The sequence below is a fragment of the Pleuronectes platessa genome, chromosome 22 (assembly GCF_947347685.1).
Source record: "Pleuronectes platessa chromosome 22, fPlePla1.1, whole genome shotgun sequence".
NCBI classification, from domain to species: Eukaryota; Metazoa; Chordata; class Actinopteri; order Pleuronectiformes; family Pleuronectidae; genus Pleuronectes; species Pleuronectes platessa.
The window spans coordinates 8176177-8201382 of NC_070647.1; the positions used below are offsets into that span (position 1 = coordinate 8176177).

At 40.1% G+C, this 25206-nt stretch overlaps 1 protein-coding gene across 1 annotated transcript in view; it reads left to right on the forward strand.

Annotated features, from left to right (window-relative positions):
• Positions 1-25206, forward strand: part of LOC128428908 (proton myo-inositol cotransporter-like) — a 55156-nt gene that overhangs the window by 29031 nt on the left and 919 nt on the right. Inside the window, exons 4-9 of the mRNA XM_053415183.1 lie at positions 2715-2823; positions 18873-19036; positions 19129-19249; positions 22427-22552; positions 22701-22819; positions 24005-24157. Coding sequence (XP_053271158.1) covers positions 2715-2823; positions 18873-19036; positions 19129-19249; positions 22427-22552; positions 22701-22819; positions 24005-24157 — 792 coding nt within the window. The remainder of the gene's footprint in view (positions 1-2714; positions 2824-18872; positions 19037-19128; positions 19250-22426; positions 22553-22700; positions 22820-24004; positions 24158-25206) is intronic.

The window sequence follows — 25206 nt, forward strand, 5'->3', positions numbered from 1 at the left end:
AGGAGAGCTAATTGGAGATTCCATTGCTGAATATCAAGAGGAAAAGGGTGAAGGATCTGGATCTCATTAAAAGCACAGCCCCGTCTTCCCCTGCGCGCTACACAAACAAACTCTTTTTTCAGTCTGAAAGTGATGCTGTCTGGAATGAGTGCTGATAAGATGAGGAATCAAAGTGGATCTGTGCAGGAAGAATGATCACAGAGCTCATGTGGGTAGATTGATATAGGTATAGAGACTTTGTAGTGATCTTCGCGTGTGTGTGTGTGTGCGTGCTGTCTTCATTTGAATGGGTTTGTTTCATCTAAATTGTAAGAATTGTTGTTTTCTTTACCCTAGAATGGGCCATTTATCTTAAACATTTTTTATTTACATCAGGAGCGGGTCTCAGAGGCCGCCAGGTTTTTTTTACAGTAGCCCTAACTGAGTTTTTATGACAACTGAAGACAACCACAGGTTCTCTTTCAATAAAATTCAATAAATGAGATATAAAAACACATAAAAAGAGACATTGTTTGAAAGCTTCAGCGTGAATGCTGCAATTACTGCAGCGCCGCAAGGCTTAATCAGTGTTCTTGTGGCTTGCTGGTGGCTCGCTCACATGTTTTTTCTGTGCCATCCTTTTTCAATATCTCATCTGATTAGATTACAGTTGGGTGGCGTTCAGCTTGAGGAAATGAAGCTGTGTGTTTATGCGTGTACGTGCAACTGAGTCTCTACACATGCACTGTATGAGGGGGTGTGAACATGCTTTGGAAAACATTTGATCAGCCCATTACTTGTACTGTTTTTTTGGCCTTTTGTTAGTCTGTGTGGGGGAAACAGAGTAAAAGAGAAAAAGATCTGCTTCTATGATTGATTGCATCATAAATGTGTTTTTGGGCGAGTAAATGTAGCTCTTCTTCTTATGCTTCTCGCCGCAGCCATCAGGTCTCATGATAGTTGATTCGGCCCATGAATCTTCCCTGTTCACTGATCAGATTAAGAGTCCTCTGCTCTGGTCTCTTGGGCTCAACCAATCTCGCTCCACCTGGTTAGTGAGATGGAAATTGGTCATCCGATCAATTAATCACTTCCTCTTCACTGTTTCAGGTATATTTTTAACATTGACTAAATCTGAATCTAAACACAGCTCCTGGAAAACTACAGTAGCTCATTGAGAATCCAATAATATCAATAATCAAGATTTTTTTTTAAGACATTTTGATAACGGCAATTTTATCTTATGCTCATACAAGATACAAAGAAAGATACAAGCAAGGAAAAGTTTGTGTTCAATAAAGTAATTATAAAAGTTACGTTACTGTGTCAGAGTGTGTTGTGAAAATAGCTTCTCATTTCTTAAAAAAGAATGTGAAGTGGCTTCTGCAGCGAAAATGTCCAATAACAAGTGAAAGCTACAAAGCCTCTTTCAGCGTCTTAGAATCAAAAAAGGAATTGAATGTAATAGTGAAGCTCAGAGTCTGACGTACCAGCCATCATAAGGAGGGCTTTAACTGTTTTTGTGTGTCAGCCGGGGCGTCTGGTCTGGTCTGCTTATCAAACAGCGAAAGGAGATGACCACTAGTCCAGAGCCCTCCCACACACAGCTGCTCCCACGTAATCAGCCTGCATTTATGTGTGCGTGTGTGTGTGTGTCATCTCCTATGTGCAGGGTCATGTCATGCTTGTTTATGATAATATGTATGTTCTTGTGTATCCTGGCCCGACCTCTGTTTTCTTTGTGTGTGTACTCAGGCTTGTTGTCTGATATCTCTGCCCTGGGTGTGTCTCCCTCATTATTTGTCAGCTCCATGCCTGACCCGCAAACCATTAAGACGTTCTCATCCCAGAGGGGAATCACTTCTCTCTGTGTGTGTTGGAGATCACAGTCTGGCTCAGCTGCTGAGCGAAGTGGGACTCAGCGAGGCCAAAGCTGGCATCCAATATTTCTTTCATCCCAAACTTGAGAAATATTTAGTTTTTACACTTTTTCAGCAGCACAGGGAGGTCAGAGTCAGCCACAGAACAGTATCACATTGAGCTAACAAAGCCTCAGCATCATGATAAGAAAACCTCAGTGAGCCAGATGGTTGTATCAAAGAAGATTGACCTGGCTTAAAGGTCTTTATATTAACCCAATGCCAAAATCATTTATATGTTTTGTCAGCCTTCGCTCTTGCTTCAACTGTTTTTGTTAAGGGGAAAGCCAGAATAGCCCCAATAGGCGTGTATTATGCAGGGTTTTGTGATGTAAAGTGACATCATAAAGGTGCAGCGGTATCGGCCGAACTGATAAGACAGTTTAGGAGCATCAGAAGTATTTTTTCTGTGAGGGTGAGGAGGTCCCTTTACCGCAGACTCTAAGCTTTTCAACTTTGCAAAGCTTTTTACACAAAAATAAACCTGTAACATAGAGGACAAAAAAACTACATTAAATAGACCCTTTGTTAATGGAGTAATTTCGCATATTGCTTGTTCACATATTTGGCCAGAATTGCAGATAATGAGGAGATCACTCTGTTTGTATGAATCAAAAATATTAAGGTACTGCCAGTAACTGCAAGAAATCTGGTTTCACAGTCATGATGACCTTAATTTTGTAGCAGCAGGGGTCTTTTTTCTTCCTATGATTTGTATAATTTTTTTTACTGAACTCTCTTAAACCCAGGTGTTTTGCAGTGAAGTCCAGTGGATTTTGAAATTAATGTCTGCTGTGCCTCTGCTTGTGCCTCCAGATGGCCCAGTGATCTGGCGGATGCTGACCTACCCGCCGACTCGGCGCGCCCTCCTGGTGGGCTGTGGTCTTCAAATGTTCCAACAGCTTTCAGGAATCAACACCATCATGTGAGTCAAAACTCTCTTTCTTAATTGTAGCGGAAGTATGGTGTGTGTGCTTCTCGGATTCAAAGGTGGCCTGTCAAGTCTGCCTTGAGGGATTTTATATACATTTTGACCAGTTATCACTTGGACTCAAAGATAAACTGATTTGATTCCAGTGGTCAGCAGTCAGAAATAGATATTGGTTGGCAGAGGCACACAACTGCAGGGGGAATTCAAAACATTCAATATTAATTGAATATACTTACTTACTTACATACTTCAACACTCTTAATAAATATATATAAATTCTGCTAAAGAAAATGTAACTGAGCTACTTGAGGATATGTGCCTCTGTCATTTCTCTTAACCACAGGTCAAAGACTCCATATCTTCCTCTCTCTGGGGATTAATCAGAATAATGACAATACTTGACACTGAATCTGCATGTCACCTGCCTCCCCATCTGACACAAAAGGGGCGATCCAGACAGATGTATTTCCGTTTGGCAGCACTGTATTAAATCACAAAACATTTCTTTCATCTTTCCTAACACGTACACTCAGGAGCAGGGGCCTCATTGCATTACTGCCCACTTCCCTCTTTTACTCTTCTTTATCTTTCCATCTGAGGAGATTGTGTCATCCGTCTCCGTCTCACCCCCTCCTCGGAGATGAACTATATTCCAGGCTCTGTAAACAATCTGTGGATATGTGCTGTTGCTTAGCAACCGGTGGAGGTGAGAGTAATAGGATAAGTATGTGTGTGTATGTGTATGTGTGAGGGCGAGATAGTGTGTGTGTGTATGCGTCTGCATGCATGTGTAATTTAATTTGGCACTTTAGTATCTGCGCATGTGCACCTGATGGACGTGTGTCCGACATATGTGTGGACATGTGTGTACGTGTGAGGCTTAATGTTTGACTGTTTGCATATGTGTGCACATGTTTTGAGAAATTCAGCAGATGTGAGTGTGGATCTGTCACCCATCTCTTTACGCCTCACTGAATGTCTCACCATTGACTGTCTGCCCCCTCTCAATGTATATCCATCTTCCTCTCCTGCTGCCGACAGCAGAGGGGACAAACTGACTCCATCCCTGTCCCCCTCTCTCTGAATCTTTGACAGAGAGTATTCCAGTATATACTCCAGTATTTCTGAAAAGCCTTCACCTGCTACTTTATCTGTGTCAGCAGTGACCCACTTACACTGAGCATGAACACCTTTTCAACTTCTTCTAAATGGTGCCAGAATTGTGTTCTGTTCACCTTGGCGTTAAAATGTGTCCCCGGTCGACGAATTGAAATCTGATTGTCCTTTCATTTGGAAAAACCCACGCTTCCCTTGGTGATAATTACATCTTTCAGAAATGACATTAAAGACCTCATCATGCTATTAATCCATTTTTGACAGTCTCAGTTTGAGCCGCTTGCTGTTTTGTATGCTGTTGTTGGTTCAAGTATTAGAAATATATCAGAAAAACAATGAAGTGTTAAAGACTATCAATTCAGTGAGTCAGTTCATATTTCAAAGTTAACGTACGTTATATGTTTTGTCCTAAAAACATTGACCTGTCCAAACTAATGCAACACAATTAACAGGAAAGTATGGAAAACCTTAAACGAGATAAACAGTTATTACATGCACACATATGAGTTATCATAGTTACATATACAAACTAGAATGTAGTTACTAGAATGGAACTTTTTAGAGAGCATACCTCTGCAGTCCCTTTAAATGTCATCAATCAGCACCAAATTACACACATATAGATATCATTGGCCCAAGCCCCATCATTCTAACAAGTTTCCCTGGAAATCTGTTTAGTAGTTTTTGGTAAAGACTAAAATCCACAATCCTAGGAAGACTGCTGAACAAAGTTTGGACTAATCGAACAATTACACAATTGTTATATTTATATAACCCATTTATAAACAACTTATATTGTGTAAGATATTTTTATTTTGTCTTTATCTATTTTATATTGTCTCCTTACGCTGCTCCTTCCTTGTGCCACTGCTTACATTTTGCATATTCTCTGGGGAGGCTTAATAAAGGTACATCTCATTTTATCTTATCTTATCTTATCCTAATCCTGTTGACAAAAATACCAAAACAAACCAACAGACTGGGCCAAAAACACAACCTCTGTGGCAGAGGTAAATATCAAATAAATATAAACCTCAAGGTGGAAACAGATTTTTCTGAGAGCTCAAGTATAACAGAATGTGACAGGTACCTAATGTCAGCCAAACTCTGACATTTAATGTGAGTAAATTCAAGTTAAGTGTGTAGTTCAGGGCATTTTAAGATTGTTGTGGATTGGTCCAAATGATGAGAATCTTTCTTGTTCATCCACCATGACATGAATGTGGCATGAGGAGAGATTCAATCAGGGACAATGGGTCAAAACATCTGTATAGATTGACCATTGACATGAGCATTAAGGTCAAAAAACAAAATCCAGGGTACATATATGATAAATTATAGTATAATGTAATCCAGGATGGGCACATCCCTGATGTAGCTGCTGATTTGTCATTTGATTCCAAAACCCTTGTTATGACAAAAGTTCTGTGGTTGTTTAACTTATAGTATGATAGATAGATAGATAGATAGATAGATAGATAGATAGATAGATAGATAGATAGATGGATCACTTTATTCATCCCCTAAGGGAAATTAATTCGTCATAGCAGCCGGTACATTTGAATACAATAAAATACAATACAATAGAATAAAATAAAAATATTGAGGTAGAAAGAATAAAAACAGAAACACAAGATAAATAGGTAGATAAGGTGCAGTGGCAACATGATGGTAATAGTACTGATGATATGCTGGTAATGTTATTGTCAGACAGTATATAAAAATAGTACAGTATATATAGTATATAATATAACATAATATATATTTATATATGATAGTAATCTGCAATATAATATGATAGTATCTGCAAAAGAAATGCGTATAGCGGAGACCTCACAGGAACAATGATAAGACACTAGTTCTAGATAAGGTTATAATTTATACAGGATGATAGGAGCAGCAATAGACAGGCTGGTCATAAAAACAACAGGCAGCCATGAATAGAAGGACGAGCAGACACACTTGTACAACTCAGTGTTTCAGGTGACCCAGGGCACTATTAGGAAACAAGGAAACAAGGAGCAGCTGTGAAGGCAGCAGCAGGTCAGACCTATTCGGTGAATGTGCTAAAGGTCCACAGCACAGAGAACTTTCCACTGCATGTCAAACATAAGCAGCTCTGACTGTACAATGTGTCCAGAGATTGAAGAATATCTTCTAAAATGAGCAAACATTGGTATAAAGTATTGAGAACAGCTTATTTGGCAGGAACACTCTAAAGTCAACGTCTAAGTTAAATTCAGAAGATGAATGTTGGTTGTTGAGAATGATTTACTGGTTGAAATTTGCCATCTGACAAACTATGCTTTCTTTTTAATTTGTATTTCTTTGTGTGGGGATTAACAAAGAAGTGATTTTCAACAGGGAGGGTGTCTGGCAGATGGGTGAGGAAAGACTGGGTCAGAGAGACACAACACATGGACACCAGGCACAGGGAGAGAGGGAAAGGGAAAAGCCTGGCTGTTATTCAATAATGAACAATATTAAGATATTTAATCATGGCTGCATCCAAATGGAACCCGTGAGCCCACAGTTATGAGTCAAGTAGAAGGTGGGTTTGTCATTAAAGTGTTGAGAAGACTCCTCCAGGGCAAGAGCAAAATGAACACTAATATTAACAGTGCTGTCGGTGTCGATAAGCCACAAAGATCACTTTAGTATCTTAGCCAGTGGGTAACCTAACACAGGAAGTGCAAAGGCCTAATAATGACGGAGCAAAGAGATAAGGCTGTTGGAAATATTAAAATTTACCTCAGACGTTTTATTAAGGTAAACTTTATATGATTAAAGTTACAACATATTAACTCATCATGCTATCAAAAAATGAACTCTCATGGCCCCCACCATGAGAGTTCTGGAAACAAATCAAAGCGCACGGAAATTCCATGGCGAACGTCACAAGGAGGATTTTGACAATTAGACCGCTATCCCATTTCGAAAGCTTGTTTATGCGGCTGTCCTTCCCATCCCGAGCAGCGAGGGCTCCCACAGGTGGATCCAAACAGACCTATCCCAGGATTCATTGCCTTATGTGCAGCTGTTCAGAGGGTGCAACAAGCTGCTGACGTAAATAGGAAATCAACCAGAGGGATTCACGAGGGGTCGGGACACAGCTATGGATTCATATAAATGCAGCAGTTGATTCAATTTTCAAAATGGATAGATTATCAATAACTTTCTGTCTTCCAGTCTTCCTATTGTTATTTCTTTATGGAGATTGCCGTCCTTGTTTGTGTTTTTTCCCCCAGCTCTGATGTGTCTCATCTTCTGTGCTACTTATCTCTGTATACTTTCCCAGCTGTCTGTCTCCTACCTGGCTTTTTTTCTTTTCTTTTTTGTTACCTTGCGAAGCTGCCAGGACAGCCCTATTAGCCAGGGAGATGTAAAGGAGGTGTGGGGAGCCAGTAAATCAGCCGGGTTTAGAGACAAGCTCCTTTCCCCCTGTCCCCAGCTGCTTTCCCTGATTAAAACAACCGGGCTGCACAGAGAAAGAAGCAAATGGCAGCAAGGGAAGATGGCAGACAAAAATAAATAAATGCAGACCATTCCAGAAAAGCACATATCGTCCGTCACTCTGCTCTAACAGTCCACTTTCTCAAGTCGGGAACTCAGCGGGCTTAACGGGTTGGTGGCATTCACCGATTTTTCTTGTGAGAGAAATATGCTCCGACGGAGGGAACGCAGATCGACGCAGATCAGAGGTCAACTCTTCAGAGAGCCTTAATATAAAAGTCTGTAAAAACAGAGCCGTACTCAGCAGTGGAATAAGGACAAAGGGCTTGAGTTGTAATTAAATAGGCAGCTCAAAGCAATAATTCCTTCCATACTAACAAACCATTTGATTTCGTTAACAGATTTGTCACAGATCTGCACCAGCATAGCTGAGTCACCCCCAAAGATCACTGCAGCCATGTTCGAGATAATCGAGTAGATTACTGGTTTGTCATTTGCTCAGCATTTTTAATCAATGATCTGAACAAAAATGTTTTCACAACAATATCATCAAAAGAATTTGGCATGAGTCAAAAGATCACTCCACTTATTGAATCTTTTCCTGTTTGGAAGTCACATTCTTTTAGATGGGCCTGAGGTGCAGTGAGATGCAGAGGTGCTGCGACTGTCAGGAAGAGAAAATGGTGACAGAGAAGCTGTAAAATGGAGCAGGGATTTGATAGAGTTTGGTCACTTTCAAGGGATATCTTGGAGTCCAGGAGTCGTTCATCTAACAGTGTCGCACTGAGATCCTTCCTTTGTTCTTTTCACTTAAAGCTGGTGTCACACTGCAAGATATCTTTATTCGTTAAAATGGTCCCTGTGTCAGATTAGAGTCATAAATTCTTGCCGTGTCATCAAACTGTCCAACCAATCGCCAGCTCTGCGCGATGTCTCTGGAAAGGATGTGCTCTCGACTTATTTCTGTGGAAAAGAATGTATACATAAACATGGTTCCCCAAGCAATGTAAATATACTGGCTGTTGTTTGCTCAGTAAAGCCTGAAAGCCTAATTCCTCTTGCACATGCGTTACCATGTTTAAATCAAACATGTTGGTCTTTCTGTCAGTATGTCGTGAGAGGTCCCAGATGCAGCATTAGCTGTCATCCTTTATAACACAACACAAAATAATACAATTGATTGTGGCACACTGTGGCCACATCTTCCAGGTCAGGCTAATCAGGCTGATATTATGTTGTCTGATATGTATTATGCCAAATGGAAATTCTACAAGGTTGAAGCTGGTCCAGTCACTCTTCCAAATTATATTATTATAAATTATGACACAGAGGCATGGTACAGACAGACGCTATTAGAGGCTTTTCAGACGATAACTTCTTCTTCAGTAGTGTAACCTGCTCGTAAATTACAATTGTTACGATCCAGATCGTATACTTGCATGAAAATCAGTTTTCTCAGTGGTGGCAGTTGCTGCCTAATCACTTGCATTTATGCAGACAAGTTCAGATGAACTTCATCCAAGCTCTCAGTTCAGCATAACACACAACACGCTGAATACGTAGTGAGGACCCACAATCATAGTCGATATTCAGCCGATGAAAAAGATGAGCCCACAGACAGCTGCACTGTGGGACTATGATACAAACCATAATTGGATGGTTATCAAACACAAATACTGAGCTGATATGTGGGTAAATGGTAAATTCTGTATATTTGCTGATTTTATGTAATAGTTCTTTATTGATTTCCATCAGTTTTGTCAGACATACAGTATATTACTGACAGGGAACTATGAACATGCACCTACAGTGTAAACCATAGACTATATACAGTATGTATATAAAGATGGACAACATGAGGGCTACCCAAAAGGGAAGACAGCATCTCAATTGCCACCAGGTGGGTGGCTACAGTATAGGTCATAAGACCTGCCTCATCCATGTTATTGGATGAGACATGGACCAACATGGACCGTTTATATTTTATTGTTTTTTGATGCTATATATAGCTAAGTCCAACTCACGATTGGATCCGCTAATGCAATGCCATTCCCTGATTACTACTTTGCAGACTCTTGCTCCAAATGTGCAGGATGGGCTGATCGTATCAGGGACATTTTGGCTTCATGGATAGTGGGAGGAGGTAGAGATGCTTGGTCCCAATGTATTGCAGTGCACTCTATATCAGCATTCTAGACACAGTGCATATTAAATGATTCCATGCAGTGTTTATTACAAGCTTATTTGGATTTTGTCAAGTCACATCCTCACAATATAGACATACACATACAACTCAGTCACCCACAATCAAAACTTAATCAGCATCAATAGTTGATAGTCTCTAACAATTGTTGTTCCCTCAGCAGCCTTGTCTACACAGCAGCACTTTAACATGAATATGTGTTCCAAATTTCATTGCAATACATTTAATAGAGCCACCCCACATGCAAGGGTAATAACACTGCACTATGACAGGTTTGAATTATGTGACCACTGACTAAAATTGTAAAAGACGCTTCATGACAGATACAAGCACATGTTTGCACACCAAACACGGTCTTGTTACAGCAGGCTGATTTGAACTCATATGTCATAACCACCCCCCTCGCTCTCTCTCTGTCTGGACTCCGGTTGTTATATGAATAACCTCCCTGCCCTCACACACCCTCATGCCTGTGAGAGAAGCCTCTGAGATGTGTTTGTCAATAATACCTCTCTGTGGAACCAAAGATGTGTCAGGTGCTGTATCTGAACCACTCAACTTGTGGCCCGCATGAGATACGTCCCTGAGTATCTCCCTGCTGGACTGTCAGCAGATGAAGGGATGGATGGCTGTTTAGTTTACTCATGTAGACAGATGCATTAACTCTATGCTATTGCACTTCTGGGTGTTTCCTCTTCTTCATCCTCCTCTGTTTTTCAGTCACAATAGCAGAACAGTGCGGTACAGCAGTGGTTCAAATTAGATATCATCTCTCCCCATTAGCAATTGGATCATTTTGATTAAATTAGTCACATGATCTAACATGCAAAGGTCATTGCAGGCTGGTGGGGACTGCTGTGTGTGTTTATGTCTCATTGGGTAATCGTACTGTGTTGAAAAGACAGGCGAAGAGGGGGGATGGAGAGTAGATGTTAATGGTGAGGATGTGGAGAAAGGTGCGGAGGGGGATCTGAGGCTGATGACATCTCCAGTGAGGGAAGATGGATTTATAAAGTCGGGCAGGGAGGAGGAACAAGACATACTGAGCACAGCAGCTGTGAGAGAAAACCCTGTGTTCTCTCATTCTGTTTTTTGTTGTTCCCTGGGTACATTTTGTGACAAGCAATGTGACAAAGTCCAGACTTCTCAAAGACAGTCTCAATACCCGTACACTCATAAACAAAGGCTTGATAAATTAAAAAAACCTGAATCATTGTTTGCATATTCAAAATGGCAAAATGGCAAGAACACAAACAGCAAATTAGGAGAAACTTGGAATGTGGAAAGGTGTTTTCACTGAACTCAGTAGCAAGTTGTTTCTGCTCTCAGGCGCTACAAGGACGTCAAGCATTTACATTATGAATACCTGGACAATAAATGTCCAATACATTGAGTCACACTGCAAACGTTCCCCATGCTTCATGTGGTCCTGTTACTTTTTATCATTCGCAGTCAACTTCTTGTCTGTTCATGGTACCGGTTTCTCAGCAACAAGGTGATTCACCTGTTGATTAGAAAATAACCGAGAGCTAAATTTCGATATTTCAACAAAAACTTCAGGATTATTTATTCATTACTTTATGCATTATCTATATCATACTATATACAATGATATAAACATTGGGTATCATTTCCACATGGGTAATTTAGCTAGTTGGAAGTGTTGGAAGGCACATCGCTAAGTACTGGCAGAGACATGTGGTATTTCAATTAAAGTAAAAACAACAGTAATGAAATGAATCTAATAATCAAGTACAGATTTGATATAAATCAAAAAAGATATGATATGATGTGATATGTGTTGCTGTCGGTAGGCAAGTGGGGGTTTTGTTGTTGACACAGGCCAGTTGGCCCTCACAGATGGTCCCTGAGACAAATGTCATATTGGAAATGTCCCAAAATGCCAGTTTTACATGGTCACTCTGCTGGCAGGCATGCAAGGAGCTGGCAGAGTCCTCCCTGTTACGTGTGTTTGTGTGTTTTTTGCTTGTGTTAAGAGAAATGCCAAAATCCAAAGCAGAAATAGTTGTTGAAAGTTGTTTTTTTATTTCTATGTGTGTGTTATTATGTTTTCTAATGATCCCAATCATGCCAACCTCCTCCACTGTCTCCAATGGAGTCGCAGCCAGACCTCTTTAAAAGGAAATATTCAAATTCTTCCTCTAATCAAACTCACACAGCAACACATTACGCACTCCTCACAGCAAGCTACCATTTACGAAGTGGCATTTACTATGTGTACAAAACAAAAGCAGATATTAAATACAGTCTTGTATAATAGTGTTGTGAATAACACAAAAGACTTAAGCTCATTTACCTACTCAGTATTCTCTCTTACTTTGCCTTTGTTAGGACTGTGTTTTGAACCAATGACCGTATATAAAGAATAGATTGCACTGGTGACGTCATTTGGAGACAGAGTCGACTACAGAGTTTAGTTGTTTAGTAATGAGGATTTTTGGGGAAATACAATATCAAGGTCTCACCGATACATTGGCTCGACCATCTTTAGTCGGTCTCAGCTGTCAGTTGTGCTGTTTTTCATAGCTCGTATAGCGTCAAGTAACTAATTCCAAACAAACTTATCACACCCGATGCTTTGTTAATGCTTTGTTGTGTGTGTGTGTGTGTGAGTGTGTGTGTGTGTGAGTGTGTGTGTGTGTGTGTGTGTGTGTGTGTCTGTGTGTGTCTGGTTCTGAATCAGAACATCCTATCTATGTTCGCATCTATTTGGGTTTCACTTTCCTTTTTTTATTCCACAGCATAAATGTGGTACAGCTCTGGTGTTCATATGCATTCATTTGAAAAATAGGCCAGTTCCCAAGAGATTCTCCATCTCTCTCTCCCTCTCACAGACACTCTCCGTCTCTCATTCTGTCTGTCCATTTTGTTCTAGTTTTTCACAACCACATACATCCTACTGTGTTTTCTCCAACCATTCATTCTCCTTCTCGCCTTTTAATCCTTTTCTCACTTCCTTCCCGCTCGCTCTCTCTCTCTCTCTCTCTCTCTTCATGCCTCCTTCTGTTTCTCTGCTCTCACACCTCATCACTTACTCTCTTACTCACCGAGTCACTCGTTCAATCGCACCCACTCACTCACTACCTGCCCGCTCACACACACATTCACTTGTTTGTCCGTCTCCCTCAATGTTACCGTACAATCAATCCTTCCCTTGATCCCCTCCCTCTAAATCCATACTATTAGGTCACATAATTAGATCAGTGCTTTGTCAATAAGTAGCACTCTGTCTGAGCGTTTTTTCTTGTAGTCGAGGGAAACCTCTGAAGTCGTCTTTCACACCCTAATGCACATATACAGCTTTTTTTCATGGCTCATCATTAACCGCTCCAGCAGCATCATGACCTTCTGTCAGTAAGGCTGAGTTCTTTGTCTCCTCTGAGATGAAAAGGGAGAGGGTTTGTTGGATGTAATGTACGAGCGAGTCAAGTTTACAGGTTTGTATCACTAAACTGTCTCAGCGGTGAGAGCACGCAGCTCCAGTAAACCCTGAGAGGAAAACAGGACTCAGTGAGTCACCACCTGCACTGTTTAAAGCACAATATAAACTTTGTCAAACGGTGTTGAAGTTAGGAACAATGTTTAAGTGCTTACATTTTTATGGAACTTGCACAAAAAAAGGTTTACCTTGATTAAAAATTACTTTGACTATTGGTCGAGGGACCTGAATTGATTTTCACAGATTTCCCAGGATATAATTGATTGATCTTGATGAAAAAATCAGGCATCCTTTTGGGAGTAATTGCTATGAGTGTGCGAACATTTTTGGGGAGATCCAAATAAAAATCCAGTACCAGCTGATTTACATATGGTTTCTAGGGAGGTCTATTTTTTTCAACATCTGTAAAGTAACAAATTCAGCAACAAACCTTCACATGGATTCAACAGTTTGTGTGTATCTTAAATAATTTTGGAAATTATGTCCAAACAAACATGATGAACATGAAACAAAATGGTTAAGTATCATCTGGCTCTAACTGATTAACAGCTTTCTTGTGTTATATAGGACAGAAAGGTAAATATCTTCAGATTTGAGACCTAGATCAAGCTATTTCAATTTTCCTTATCACTATGTTCTAACATTTTAGTAAGTAAATGATGAAGTGATTAATCAAGAATGTAATGTGAAGATTTATTGATAGTGAAAACTTGATGGAAATATTACCTTTATACAATATAAATTTTACTGATTCTCATTTCAACCAATTATGTCTGGAACTTCAAGCTTCAATTTTGACTAGAAATTGAATACAACATTCGCCTCCAAACAGATGGAAAGAAATACACATGCGTATATCATGAAATATCTGCATCATGGGAGCAATTTGTCAGAAGAATAATCATTAAAATATGTGTGTGTTGCTTCAACTACAGACGCAAAACCAATTGAGCTTTCCTCTTTGTTTCCATGAAAATTAATCTTCTCAGCAACTTTTTGCTATGACTCAGTAAGAAATACAAAAATAAAAAAGTCTGGTATGTCTAAAATGGAGTGCGAACACATCTCTGTGTGAAAGGTGGATAAACAACCTGGAAACTTTGGAAAGTGGTTGGTAAAAATGACATCCTCAGTGAGTAGCACTTAATGAGTAAAAGCATGCTAAGCCTCCGTTTGGCCCTTTAAGACCAGATGTTGTGTACTCCCAGGAGTCGGCAGCCTCCGAGGCGATCCCGTGTCAGTAAATGTCAAGCATGAGTCAGTAGCGTCCTCGCGCCACCAGCCATGTGAAATGGGCTAAGAACAGCAGGGAGAGATCGAATGCAAGAGGGAGAAGAGAGTCGAGAGAAAAAACACGTCTATAATCCATCAAATTAAATCCGCTCCATTGGAAACAGATTTCAGGCCTGAATCAATGTTTTAACTCCTGATGGAAATACATTGGCAGTCACCCTTAAAAACCGCTCTATATTTGGAGTTTGGTTCAGGGAGTTAATGTATTTCACTTATGTTGATAGTTGTAAATGACAACCTGGCAAGGTGAAAGGCTGTACAAGAACTAATTTGTATGAATAAAAATACCTTCTTTTGTGTATTTTTTCTCTTTTTCCTTTCACTCTCTTCACCCATACATGCTCCCCACTATTAGCAACATTCACCGCCCTTCCCTCTTTTCTCCTCCTTCCTTCCTGTGTGTGTCTCCCCCTTTCCTCTCTCAACATTTGTCTCTCTCCCCCTTTTACTGATGTCTCACTCTTTATGTTGCTGAGTGAGAGAGGGTTTGGAATTGAAGCGTGACTGACGTGTAGATCAATGTTTCCATTTTCAGACTGCCGGTCAGGGCCAGATCTCACCTTGTCTGGTTTTTCTTGACACCGGGGCTCCGCAGGGCCTCTGATGTAAATGACAGTTGGTGTGTTAGAGCATGTCGGATGTGGGTGTGTCTGTGTCTGTGTGTCCATGTGTGCTTTTCTCTCTTTGGGACAGTTCATGATCATTTGTGCGTTAAAAAAAAAGAGTGAGACTCTTCTTACAACTGCTTTCCTTACACTTTTGTTTGCCTACGTTCTGAAAAGCACAATATGTAGATTTTAACAATAACCCTACAATTATTTCATTACAATGTGGTCATTCTTTAATATTACTCTCTTGCGCTCTTTGGTTCTGACCTTTGTACATGTTATTACTGGCTGTGGGTAATAATGGGGAACCAGTGCTGAAAGCTTATTCTTCTACCAGTGAATGGCTGTCGATGATAGTTGCTCTCATTCAGGCCTGTTTTACATATAAAATGAAAAATGTGTGAGGTTGTGCTTAATAACTTTGGTTAGAGAGATACAGTACATTCTTTATTCAGGGCCATTCGCTCACCCTTGTGAAAGTGTTAAAGGGAAAGTTTACTCAATAATGAAAATTCACTCACTCACCACTATGCTGATGGAGGGCTGGGTGAAGAGTTTGAGTCCACCAAACACTTAAAGAGTTTCAGGGATAAACAGCGTTACAGCCAAATCCAATACAATTGAAGTAAATGATGACCACGTCTTCAAATGTAAAAAAACAACAGAAAAGAAATATGTCTACATTTTGCTCCTGTGGTGTCATCCGAGGTGTCTGTAAGACCCAACATTCTTATTCGATGTGAACGCAGTTCTTGGTTGCAAGATGCAAGTTCACCAAAGTTTAGTGAGAGCAGGCCTGCAGTCAACAGATTGATTCCTTTTTTAGCCTTCGACTATGGATTTTCCTTCCAACCACACCCAGCAGCAACAGCAATAGGAAACTATTCTGTGAAATGTTCTATTCTTGTGAAAGAAAAAAACCTTGATTTTGATGAATATAATATGGAGCCTCTTCCTAAAAATGCATTAGGTACCATACACCGTCAGTTTATGCATCATTTGCTGCATTTTTCCATTTCTACACCATCAATGTGGTTTAAGAAATCACTGCAGGACAACAACATTTCGCCATCTGAACCCCCTACAACTCCCTCATATTAACACCAGGGCCCATTATGAACAGATGTTAAGGTTTAAAGAGAGAACTCGCCGTTTTTAATTATTATTGTTTTTACTAATTGGAGTCATTATTTTGTGATGTGTGTTAATAGTTGACAAATTGTAGGGGTTTCAAAATGAGAGGTATGACTCTTTATCAGGGTTGACTGCTTAAACTTAATATCATCCACTTCAACAAAAATATGAAATAAAAATATATAGTGAAAGAAGTTTTACTTATTTCCTGTCTGCATTACTCAAAATAAAAAAAATAGTTATTGTCAGTCAGACCGGATTCCATTGACAAGTAAATGACCTGGCTCATTAAAATGCAACCAACATCATGTTCATGCATCTCTTCCAGCAGAAAACACAAACAAGACGGACTCCCGGAAATGAACAAGATGCCACTCTGAAGGATTTTTAATGACGCGCCAAAGTAAATACTGAACAGCCTCTCTACTCCGATGTTCTCTGTGTACCCATTAAAATGATTCACTCTCATCTAGGGAAGAATTTCCACGACACTTATGGAAGCGGCGCTTCACTGTGTATTGATCTCCTGGACCAAAGTTTTGCTTTGTCTCTCAACTCTGTTTCCACTTGAGCTGTGAGATGAGGCTGAGCTGCACACACGAGGAATCGGCACAAGCAGAGATGAAACTATATTATACATTATATATACTTTAAACTTTCCTGCTCTTCCTTGCTGCCTGCACTTGTCACTATAGTAACAACTTGACAATTTACACAGGAGGAAGGATATCACAGTTTTTAGACTTTACAGGAACAAGTTCACCTGTGAGCATAACAAATCGGAACATCGGGGGCTTTAAAAAAAATCTGAGATATTTCTGAGATGCTTTTAACATTTAACACACTTCCAGGGGTTCTGAAAAAAATATCACTTTGTTTCTGCATGCTGTGTTTGTATGTGTGTGTGTGTGTGTGTGTGTGTGTGTGTGTGTGTGTGTGTGTTAGTGTGTGTGTGCTGTAATCAGTCAGATGCAGGGACAGGAATACAGGGAGATGGAACACAGCATGCTGCATGGCTGACATTAGCAATAGGGCTTTTATTCCTGCTGCCGCATATATCTATGTCTATGTGTCTCGATTCAACACACTTGTGCACTTATGAGTTTGTACCATGCTCTGTACTTCACAATTATTCCTTGTCATTAATAAGCCCCCATCAACAGTTGTACAATATACTGTCACTTTTTATTGTTTATGGGCTGGATGTTGTGTGCAGAACTTTCTATAAACAGTCTAGGGTGCAGGGTAAATTTAGAAAACTTTCATTACAGTTTGTGTGTGGTTCATATAGAAATTTGCTTGATTTACTTAATTTGTTAAGTCACCATGATGTAGATCAGCACCCGTAGTGGGTCAGTCCATCTGTGTCTGTGTCCCGATATGGTGAAACAAAATAATCAGATTATCTAAATGATCTGGCGGAGATTTTGACCCATGTTTTGACGACCACTGCTGTAGTTTGTCTGAGGATGTACAGTAGATATGCATTCCACATACATGCAGACAGAGAGACATTTGTGGAATAAGTGGGTAGATGTATTTGCAGGCATAGATCTAAGTTTCAGTCTGTAACTCCTTATCCTGCTGCAGGTCAGTTTTTTAATCCACAACTTTCTGCCTTTGTTCTGTCTGAATGAAAATCATGATGGCAGAAAAGTAAATGTGTTATTATGCAAATCAATTGTGCGTCTTTGTTTTGTGGAAAGAGCGAGAGAGCACAAGCACAGGAGAGATAACAATGCTTTTGAAGCTGAATTCCAATTCTGAGCTGCCTGTAAAGACGCACAGAGGGAAACAGTGTTTTTTTTTTTTTTTGTCTGTCTCTGTGGAGTTTTATTAGATTGGATTCTTCTTTTTAACGAGTATTACCACCTTTGTGTTCGTATTCTCTGAGGGGTTTTGAATTCTTATCTGCTGTATGTGTATTTATATAGTTTGTGTGCATAGCTGCAATTATTTTTCCTACACAGTTTCCATCCTGACACTGAATTCTTACAGGTGTATGTGTTTCAGTTGCAATCATCTGAGCACTCCTCTATTGTATTTTCTTCCGTCTTAGTGGCATGATATCATAATAGAAATGGGGGTGTGGACCACATGCAAGAGTCTGCATTGTTGACCACAGCCAGTTTAGAACCTTGTTAATGATGATTGGAGGTAATTTGACTACTTGCAGCAACATGGTGCCAGGATAACAATATAATTACACTGTATGAGAACAGAAGAAGGGGGCGGGGGGGGGGGGGGGGGGGGGGGGAGGTCGAGAGAGAAAGTAAAAGAGAGAGGATGGAAAGTGGCTGGTGCTGCTGAGAAACTATTTTCTAGCTGATTCTAACCGATTAGTGGCTGGTAGAGAGGCCATGATTGGTTGGTGAGTGGCTGGCTCTCAAGATGAAAGGTTGTGGTTGGTTTGTTGGGTTAACTTATGATTCTTTTTTTATATATATTTGATGGTGAGGATATTGTTCTGTTGCCTGTATATTATTGCAGGAAACAGATTAGTCAATAAGAAAGTAAATAAGCATTTTCAAAACACTTTAAAGGAGACATATAGTCACTTCTATTGTTTTTTGTTGCCTCAATGTATTTATTGTCCATGTTCCCACATCTGAGGAATAATTTGGGAAACATTGACAGAAATTAGAACCAAGCTATAACACATCAGAATAAATCTTTATTTGCAATTAAAAAATTATAACTTTCAGTGGACAGATTGTAATTTTGTTGTCTCCGCAACAATTATTTCATCATTTTCCTTTGTGTTGTCATCTGGCAGGTACTACAGCGCCACCATCCTGCAGATGTCTGGAGTGCGGAATGACAGGCTGGCAATCTGGTTGTCCGGGCTCACCACCCTCACCAACTTCCTGTTCACCCTGCTGGGAGTGTGGCTGGTGGAGAGAGTGGGACGTAGGAAGCTCACTCTGGGCAGCATCATAGGCACGTCACTCAAATTGACCACATCTGGGTGTGAAGTGTTCAAATCTTAAAGACAGTTTTTTGTAATGTCACAAACATTACTTTTTCAACAGGCACAAGTTTGAGTTTGAGTCTGTTGGCCACCGGTTTTCTGATATCTGCCCAGCACAGTCCTCCTGTCACCTTCCACCCATTAGACCCCGCCATGGCCAACTCTACTTGCTCCAAGTACCAGTGAGTACACACACACACACACACACACACACACACACACACACACACACACACACACACACACACACACACACACACACACACACACACACACACACACACACACACACACACACACACACACACACATAGACCCACACACAAACACAGAGTGACACAGAGACCTCAGTGAGCCACATTGGGCCCTGAAGTTCTGCCTCAACTCCCTTTATTACAAACCAGAGGCAAAAATTACTGAGCAGCTGTAGCAACGATCTCACATATCCTGATATTATGATCCAAACTAGACTAAAAAGACTAAATTTGAAAATGAGTGGTTACAGTTTTTTATGTGGAATAACTCAACAATCAGGTGCCAACTGAGGATTAAGGTGAACACATGTGATATATCAATTTAATAATTAGATATTTTTAAATATGCTGTTTACCATGTGGTGCACAAATATAGATTTAAAGCCTAAAATGATGGTGCTAATAAAATATAGCCCACAATTTTTTAAGTTTAACTTACTGAGCCAACCAGTGTTATGGATTTTTGTGTACGGGATTCAAGCTCAAAAGGAGTGCTGACATACTGAACATGATGCAGACCCATGACTAAATACAAAGATGGACGATGTCTCCACTTCCTCCCATAGAACACAAATGAAAAATGCTGACATGGAAAGGAGGAAGGAATCAAGATGCTTTGGCTTCACATTTGGGGAACTGTAGTGTTACCAATGTAACATGACTAAGCCCTATGAGACAAGTTGTGATTTGTTAACATGGGTTATGCAAATAATACATTAATTGATTGATTGACAACTTTGATCATTGCCGAAATGATGACTTGATCATTAGCAACAAAGGGCAAATGCACACTTACAACACACACACGCACACACACACACACACACAAACACACACACACACACACACACACACAGTCACAAACACACAAACACACTGAGTGTGTCTCCATGCGAGTCAGAGATCAGATGCCGACATGTCCCATTTTACACTCGACTTGCACAGACACGAGATGGATCTCATGTGTAGCTGCAGTCTTTCATCATAACAACAAACAAGGACTAATGGACTCATTCTCCAGCACCCACACACAGAAACGAGCCGCCACACACTCACAATCACAGAGGTAATTTGAAGAGATGAATGCTTTTACCACACTGTAGTGGCTTCATTGAGTTCACTTTACTCCACATGAGCCCAAAAACCCTCTTGACTGACCATGGCAGCATTAGAGCATTAGCTTTACCACCACAGGCCTCCCATAGTCATTGAGGATGGGACGTCCCGTTAAAGCATATACTCTTAAGATATATATAAGTGGCTAGATAAAAATCTCTTGAATATGTTAAATTTAAATTAAAACATTTCCCATTCTTTAAGCCCCTGCACAATTATATAAGACTACGGTGATATTAGTAATATACAAAGGAGGTGTAGAGAATAAAGTCATAATATAACAAGAATATAGTCGTAACTGAGCAGAAACTCGTAATTTTATGAGAAAGAGAAGTTTCCTTGGAAAACAGTCAGCAACAGGAACCCGTGCTTGCCGTAGTTCAACTCCTTCTGGATCTAAAATCTTGATCCAATCTCATTTGTAAACTATGCAACCCCTTCAAATATCACACAGATGGAGCCAATGAATACAACTAACATTTCCTCCAAGTCTGGAAAGTTTTTTCTTCACAATAAACACAGTTTTTTACTCAATCTTTTCAATGCCCTGATACTTTGATAATGTGGTGCTGATATTTCTGAAACATATACTTAAGTATAATTCGACAAGATGTTTATTTTTCCTTCTCAGGCTAAAATGACATGTAACCTAAAATTATGACGTTTTTCTCTAAATATAACGACTTTCTTCTTGTAATATTACAACTTTTTCTCATAATATTACGATTTTATTCTTGAAATCTCTTTTTTCAACATGGCCCGAATACTCAATCTTTGTAATATACACATTTTCAAATTGCGTACTTTTGAAGTTGGATCTTCTTCCTCACCTCCCTAAAGTGTTTACTTTGACTTCAGAGGACATGGTTTTAATTTCATGTAGCTGACCTCTGTGTGTAATTTGAGCATTGTTCCCCTCACACAGGGAGTCGGCAAACTACAAAAATAGACTTAGGAAACAAAACACACATTCCATGCACTTCCATCAGGCACGACGACAACAAACCTGATGATGCTCCATGGAAAGATAGTTTATCCTTATGAAGATTTGGTTTGCCACTATTTAGAAGCCTCTTACATGGGGACAGCTACATAGCTGACTCGACAAGATACACTTTTAATTAGCAGAGATGTAACAGAGGGACGAGCCAGGATTAAGAGATAATGATGGTGAATCAAACACCATTTGTTTATGGTGCGTCATTTTAATTCAACGCTTCCGGTATCTAGGGAACAGTCCATACATTTATTTAATTCGGGTAATGAGGCAAGTTGCAATTACAGGGGGTGGAATGGTGCTCTCTGTACACAGTGCATTCACAAAGTATTCACACCCCTTCACATTCTTCACCTTTAGTTATGTAGCAGCCTTATGCTTAAATTGTTTAAAAGTTTATGTTTTACCATAATTAGTCTACACCCACCTCCACCACACAAGACAACGCAAAGCAAAACAGCCACATTACTTTTTCTCGTTAGATTACAAATGTATTCCTGAAGTTACTTTTTTTTTCTTCATATGGCCCAATTCTCCATCGTGTTCCATGCCTTTTTTCTCTGACATTTGACATTTAGCTCAGGTTACTTCAATTCCTCTTAATCATATTTAAAAAATTTCTTCACATTTAACTGAATAATCGTGTGAATTAGTGCACTGCACACAGGCTAGTGTGTTTACAGAGTTAAGGGAATTTGTGACGTTATACACTTATATACAACAATAAATGTTGTGTATGAGAAAAATCTAAGAAATGCATTGGATTAGGATGTTTTCTGTGTGTTTTCCCAAACTCGTCATCTGCTCCCTCCCATTTAGTTTAATACTGAAATGCTTCTATTGTATTTTCCGTGACTGTTCACTTGCACACTGGACTGAGAATCTTTTCTTTTTAAAATATATCATACAGTCAACTGAGGAGAGTACTGTAAATGATTGTGCTCATTAGGAATTATAGTTAATCTGTGCTGTGTCTGCCGTGTGGCCTGCAGGCTGTGTGAGCCGTGCATGCTGGACCCTGGGTGTGGCTTCTGTTACCGTGAGAATGGCTCGGCACTCCTCGCCTCCTCCTGTGTTGCAGTCAATAAGGCCTCCACCGAGCGAGCCGCATGGGGCAGGTGAGTCACAGGATGCAGGGATGAGCAATCTAGGATTCAGCAGAGAGGAAGCTCTGCTGTGGTGGGAGGAAACTTGTTAATAACATAGGATTAGAACATGAATTCAATCACTGAATGCGAAATGACGTATATTAAACATATCTTCCAGATGCTCCAACTCCAGCCTGATGAGAGATCAGACGTACTGGGCCTACAACTACTGTCCCACCTCCTACTCCTGGCTGGTTCTGCTGGGTCTGGTGCTCTACCTGGCTGCTTTCGCTCCAGGTAATGCTTCTGCGTCCCGCCGGCTAACCTCTTCCAACTATACCTCTCTGCATGCAGTCAGTTTATAAGCGTGAATTTACCCTTCAGCCATGTTTGGTCCTCTCCAGTTGTCAAGTGTCAGGGGGATGAGGGAGGATGCAGTCCACTTTAAACCTTAAAGACCTAATAAACATACCATTTTAACAGCCTGCCAATTCTGCCATCTCATCTCAGCCATCCCCCTATCACCTCGGGATCCGCAGTTTATTTTTTAAAGTTGAAACCGAAAGCATCAAAAAGAGGAGAGGGATTTTTGCTTCGCTTGACCCCTCACTGTTACAGTCACACCGACCGTTAGTATTAAGAGAAATCCTACCGGCGTCCGTGATCACCGGGGCACCAAAACCATCAGGACCATTCCTCATGGCAACAATTAACAAATTTCTTACTGGTTATCTCTAAATTAAGGCTTTACTCTTATAATTAACACAAAGAAACCCACTATGACATGGTGCATAATGAGTGTGTGTCCTCATTTGGATCTGGCTCCTTTCACTCAGCTTGATCAGGTCATTGGCTCATTCATTTGTTTATTTGGTTTGTTTGTTTGTAAGCAGGACTACACAAATACAGCTGACTGGATATCCACAAAACGTGTTGTAAGCATGATACATGGGACAAGAAGGAAGCCATTAAATGTTGGCATGCATTAGGACAAAGGGGCAGAATAAGCAATTTTTATCACTGTCGTTAATGTGTGAGGTGTTGTTGTTTTTTTTACATTTTCACAGGAAATAATTCATGGATCTCTATGAAAATCTTGATAAAAAAAATCTGGCATATGAAGGAGACTGATGTCTTTGAAGTTGTGGAATTTGGTGCTGCTTGATTGAATTTAAAGGGGACTGTTGGGCCTTGCTAGATGCACAGTTTTCTATTGTAGATTGTAACTGCTTTGCACTATGGCTGTTTTTATTGTGACCCTGGCAGAAAGCCCCTGAAGTGTACAAGCCTCATGTAAAAACATAATAATTTTAATTAATTCCAGGAGATTAGATTCCAATTAGACACCGGTTTTTGATCGGCGATTGTGGACATACCAGAATTTAATCTCAATGTGTACACAGCATACACAGTCATACTCCATCTGTTCTTCTGTTGTAACGTCATCACCACCAGGCCTCACCTCTTATCTCTCCCTCTCAGGGATGGGTCCAATGCCGTGGACCATCAACTCAGAGATCTACCCGCTGTGGGCGAGGAGCACAGGGAACGCCTGCGCTGCCGGAATCAATTGGACCTTCAACATTCTGGTGTCTGTCACCTTCCTCCACCTGGCTCAGTACATCACCTACTATGGTCCGTACCAATTAATCGAGTTCGCATATGTTTTTATATATTATGTAAAATAAGGATCAAGCTCTACATATTTTGGTGCATATTTTTATTTTATTTTTATTCATAATAATGTTTATGGTTCAACTTTAAAATATCAGGTGTCAGTTACATTTCTTTGTCATAGGCATGAAACAAAATCATTACAAAATTAGTTTTAATATATATTTTGGCTGATATATCCAAAAATATATATTTTTATACCTAAAATGCATTGGTGCCAGCCACCATCAATCCATATGAGTCAAGCTCTACTAATTCAAATCTTTTATTCTTTATTTTTGTGGAATAAAAAGATAAAGATAGATCTGGGTCGGTGAACCCATGATTTTCCCTTATCTAAAAGCTGAACTCAGAGTGTAATTTTAATCAGAATAAAAGCTTCTTTCAGGAACAGTTGCTCCTCGACATCAGTGTGTACTTAACCCAATGAGCAGATCTTGTGTAACACCCCTTCATCTTCACCTTACGGCAACACCATCGAGGAAGTAAAAGCTAATTGACACTGAGGCATCCCCCCTCCCCCTCCAACGCTCTTCTACACCTCCTCAGTCAATGTGGCTCAACAGCAGGTTTCTCCTCAGCCAGGAAGAAACTGACCTTTCGTGACGCTGTCGAATTGATCCATCAGGCCCGATCGCGGAGGCATCCTGAAATGCGGCGTGTCGACGATCGATCTGAGTCGTTCATACATCTATCCGGTTTATAAAAATCGTTCACTGCGAATGAAAAGATTTGGCGAAAACTAAAGACACACGTGGATGCTGTTGTCATACAAATGTTACTGGTATTTATTATAATGCTATATCTGTTCATTTAAAATGTCAATGTGCTTTGAGAAGAGGGAAAATAGAGATTATATTTGGAAAGAAATCTCATCAATCCTCTGTCAGTGTTTCTGTAAGAAGGCTTGTTTTTCCATGTGTATTTGTGTCTCTATGCAGTTATTTCCTCCCCCTGTTAACCTGCTGTAATGTCACTCTGACAGGGGCATGTTACTTCTACCTCACATT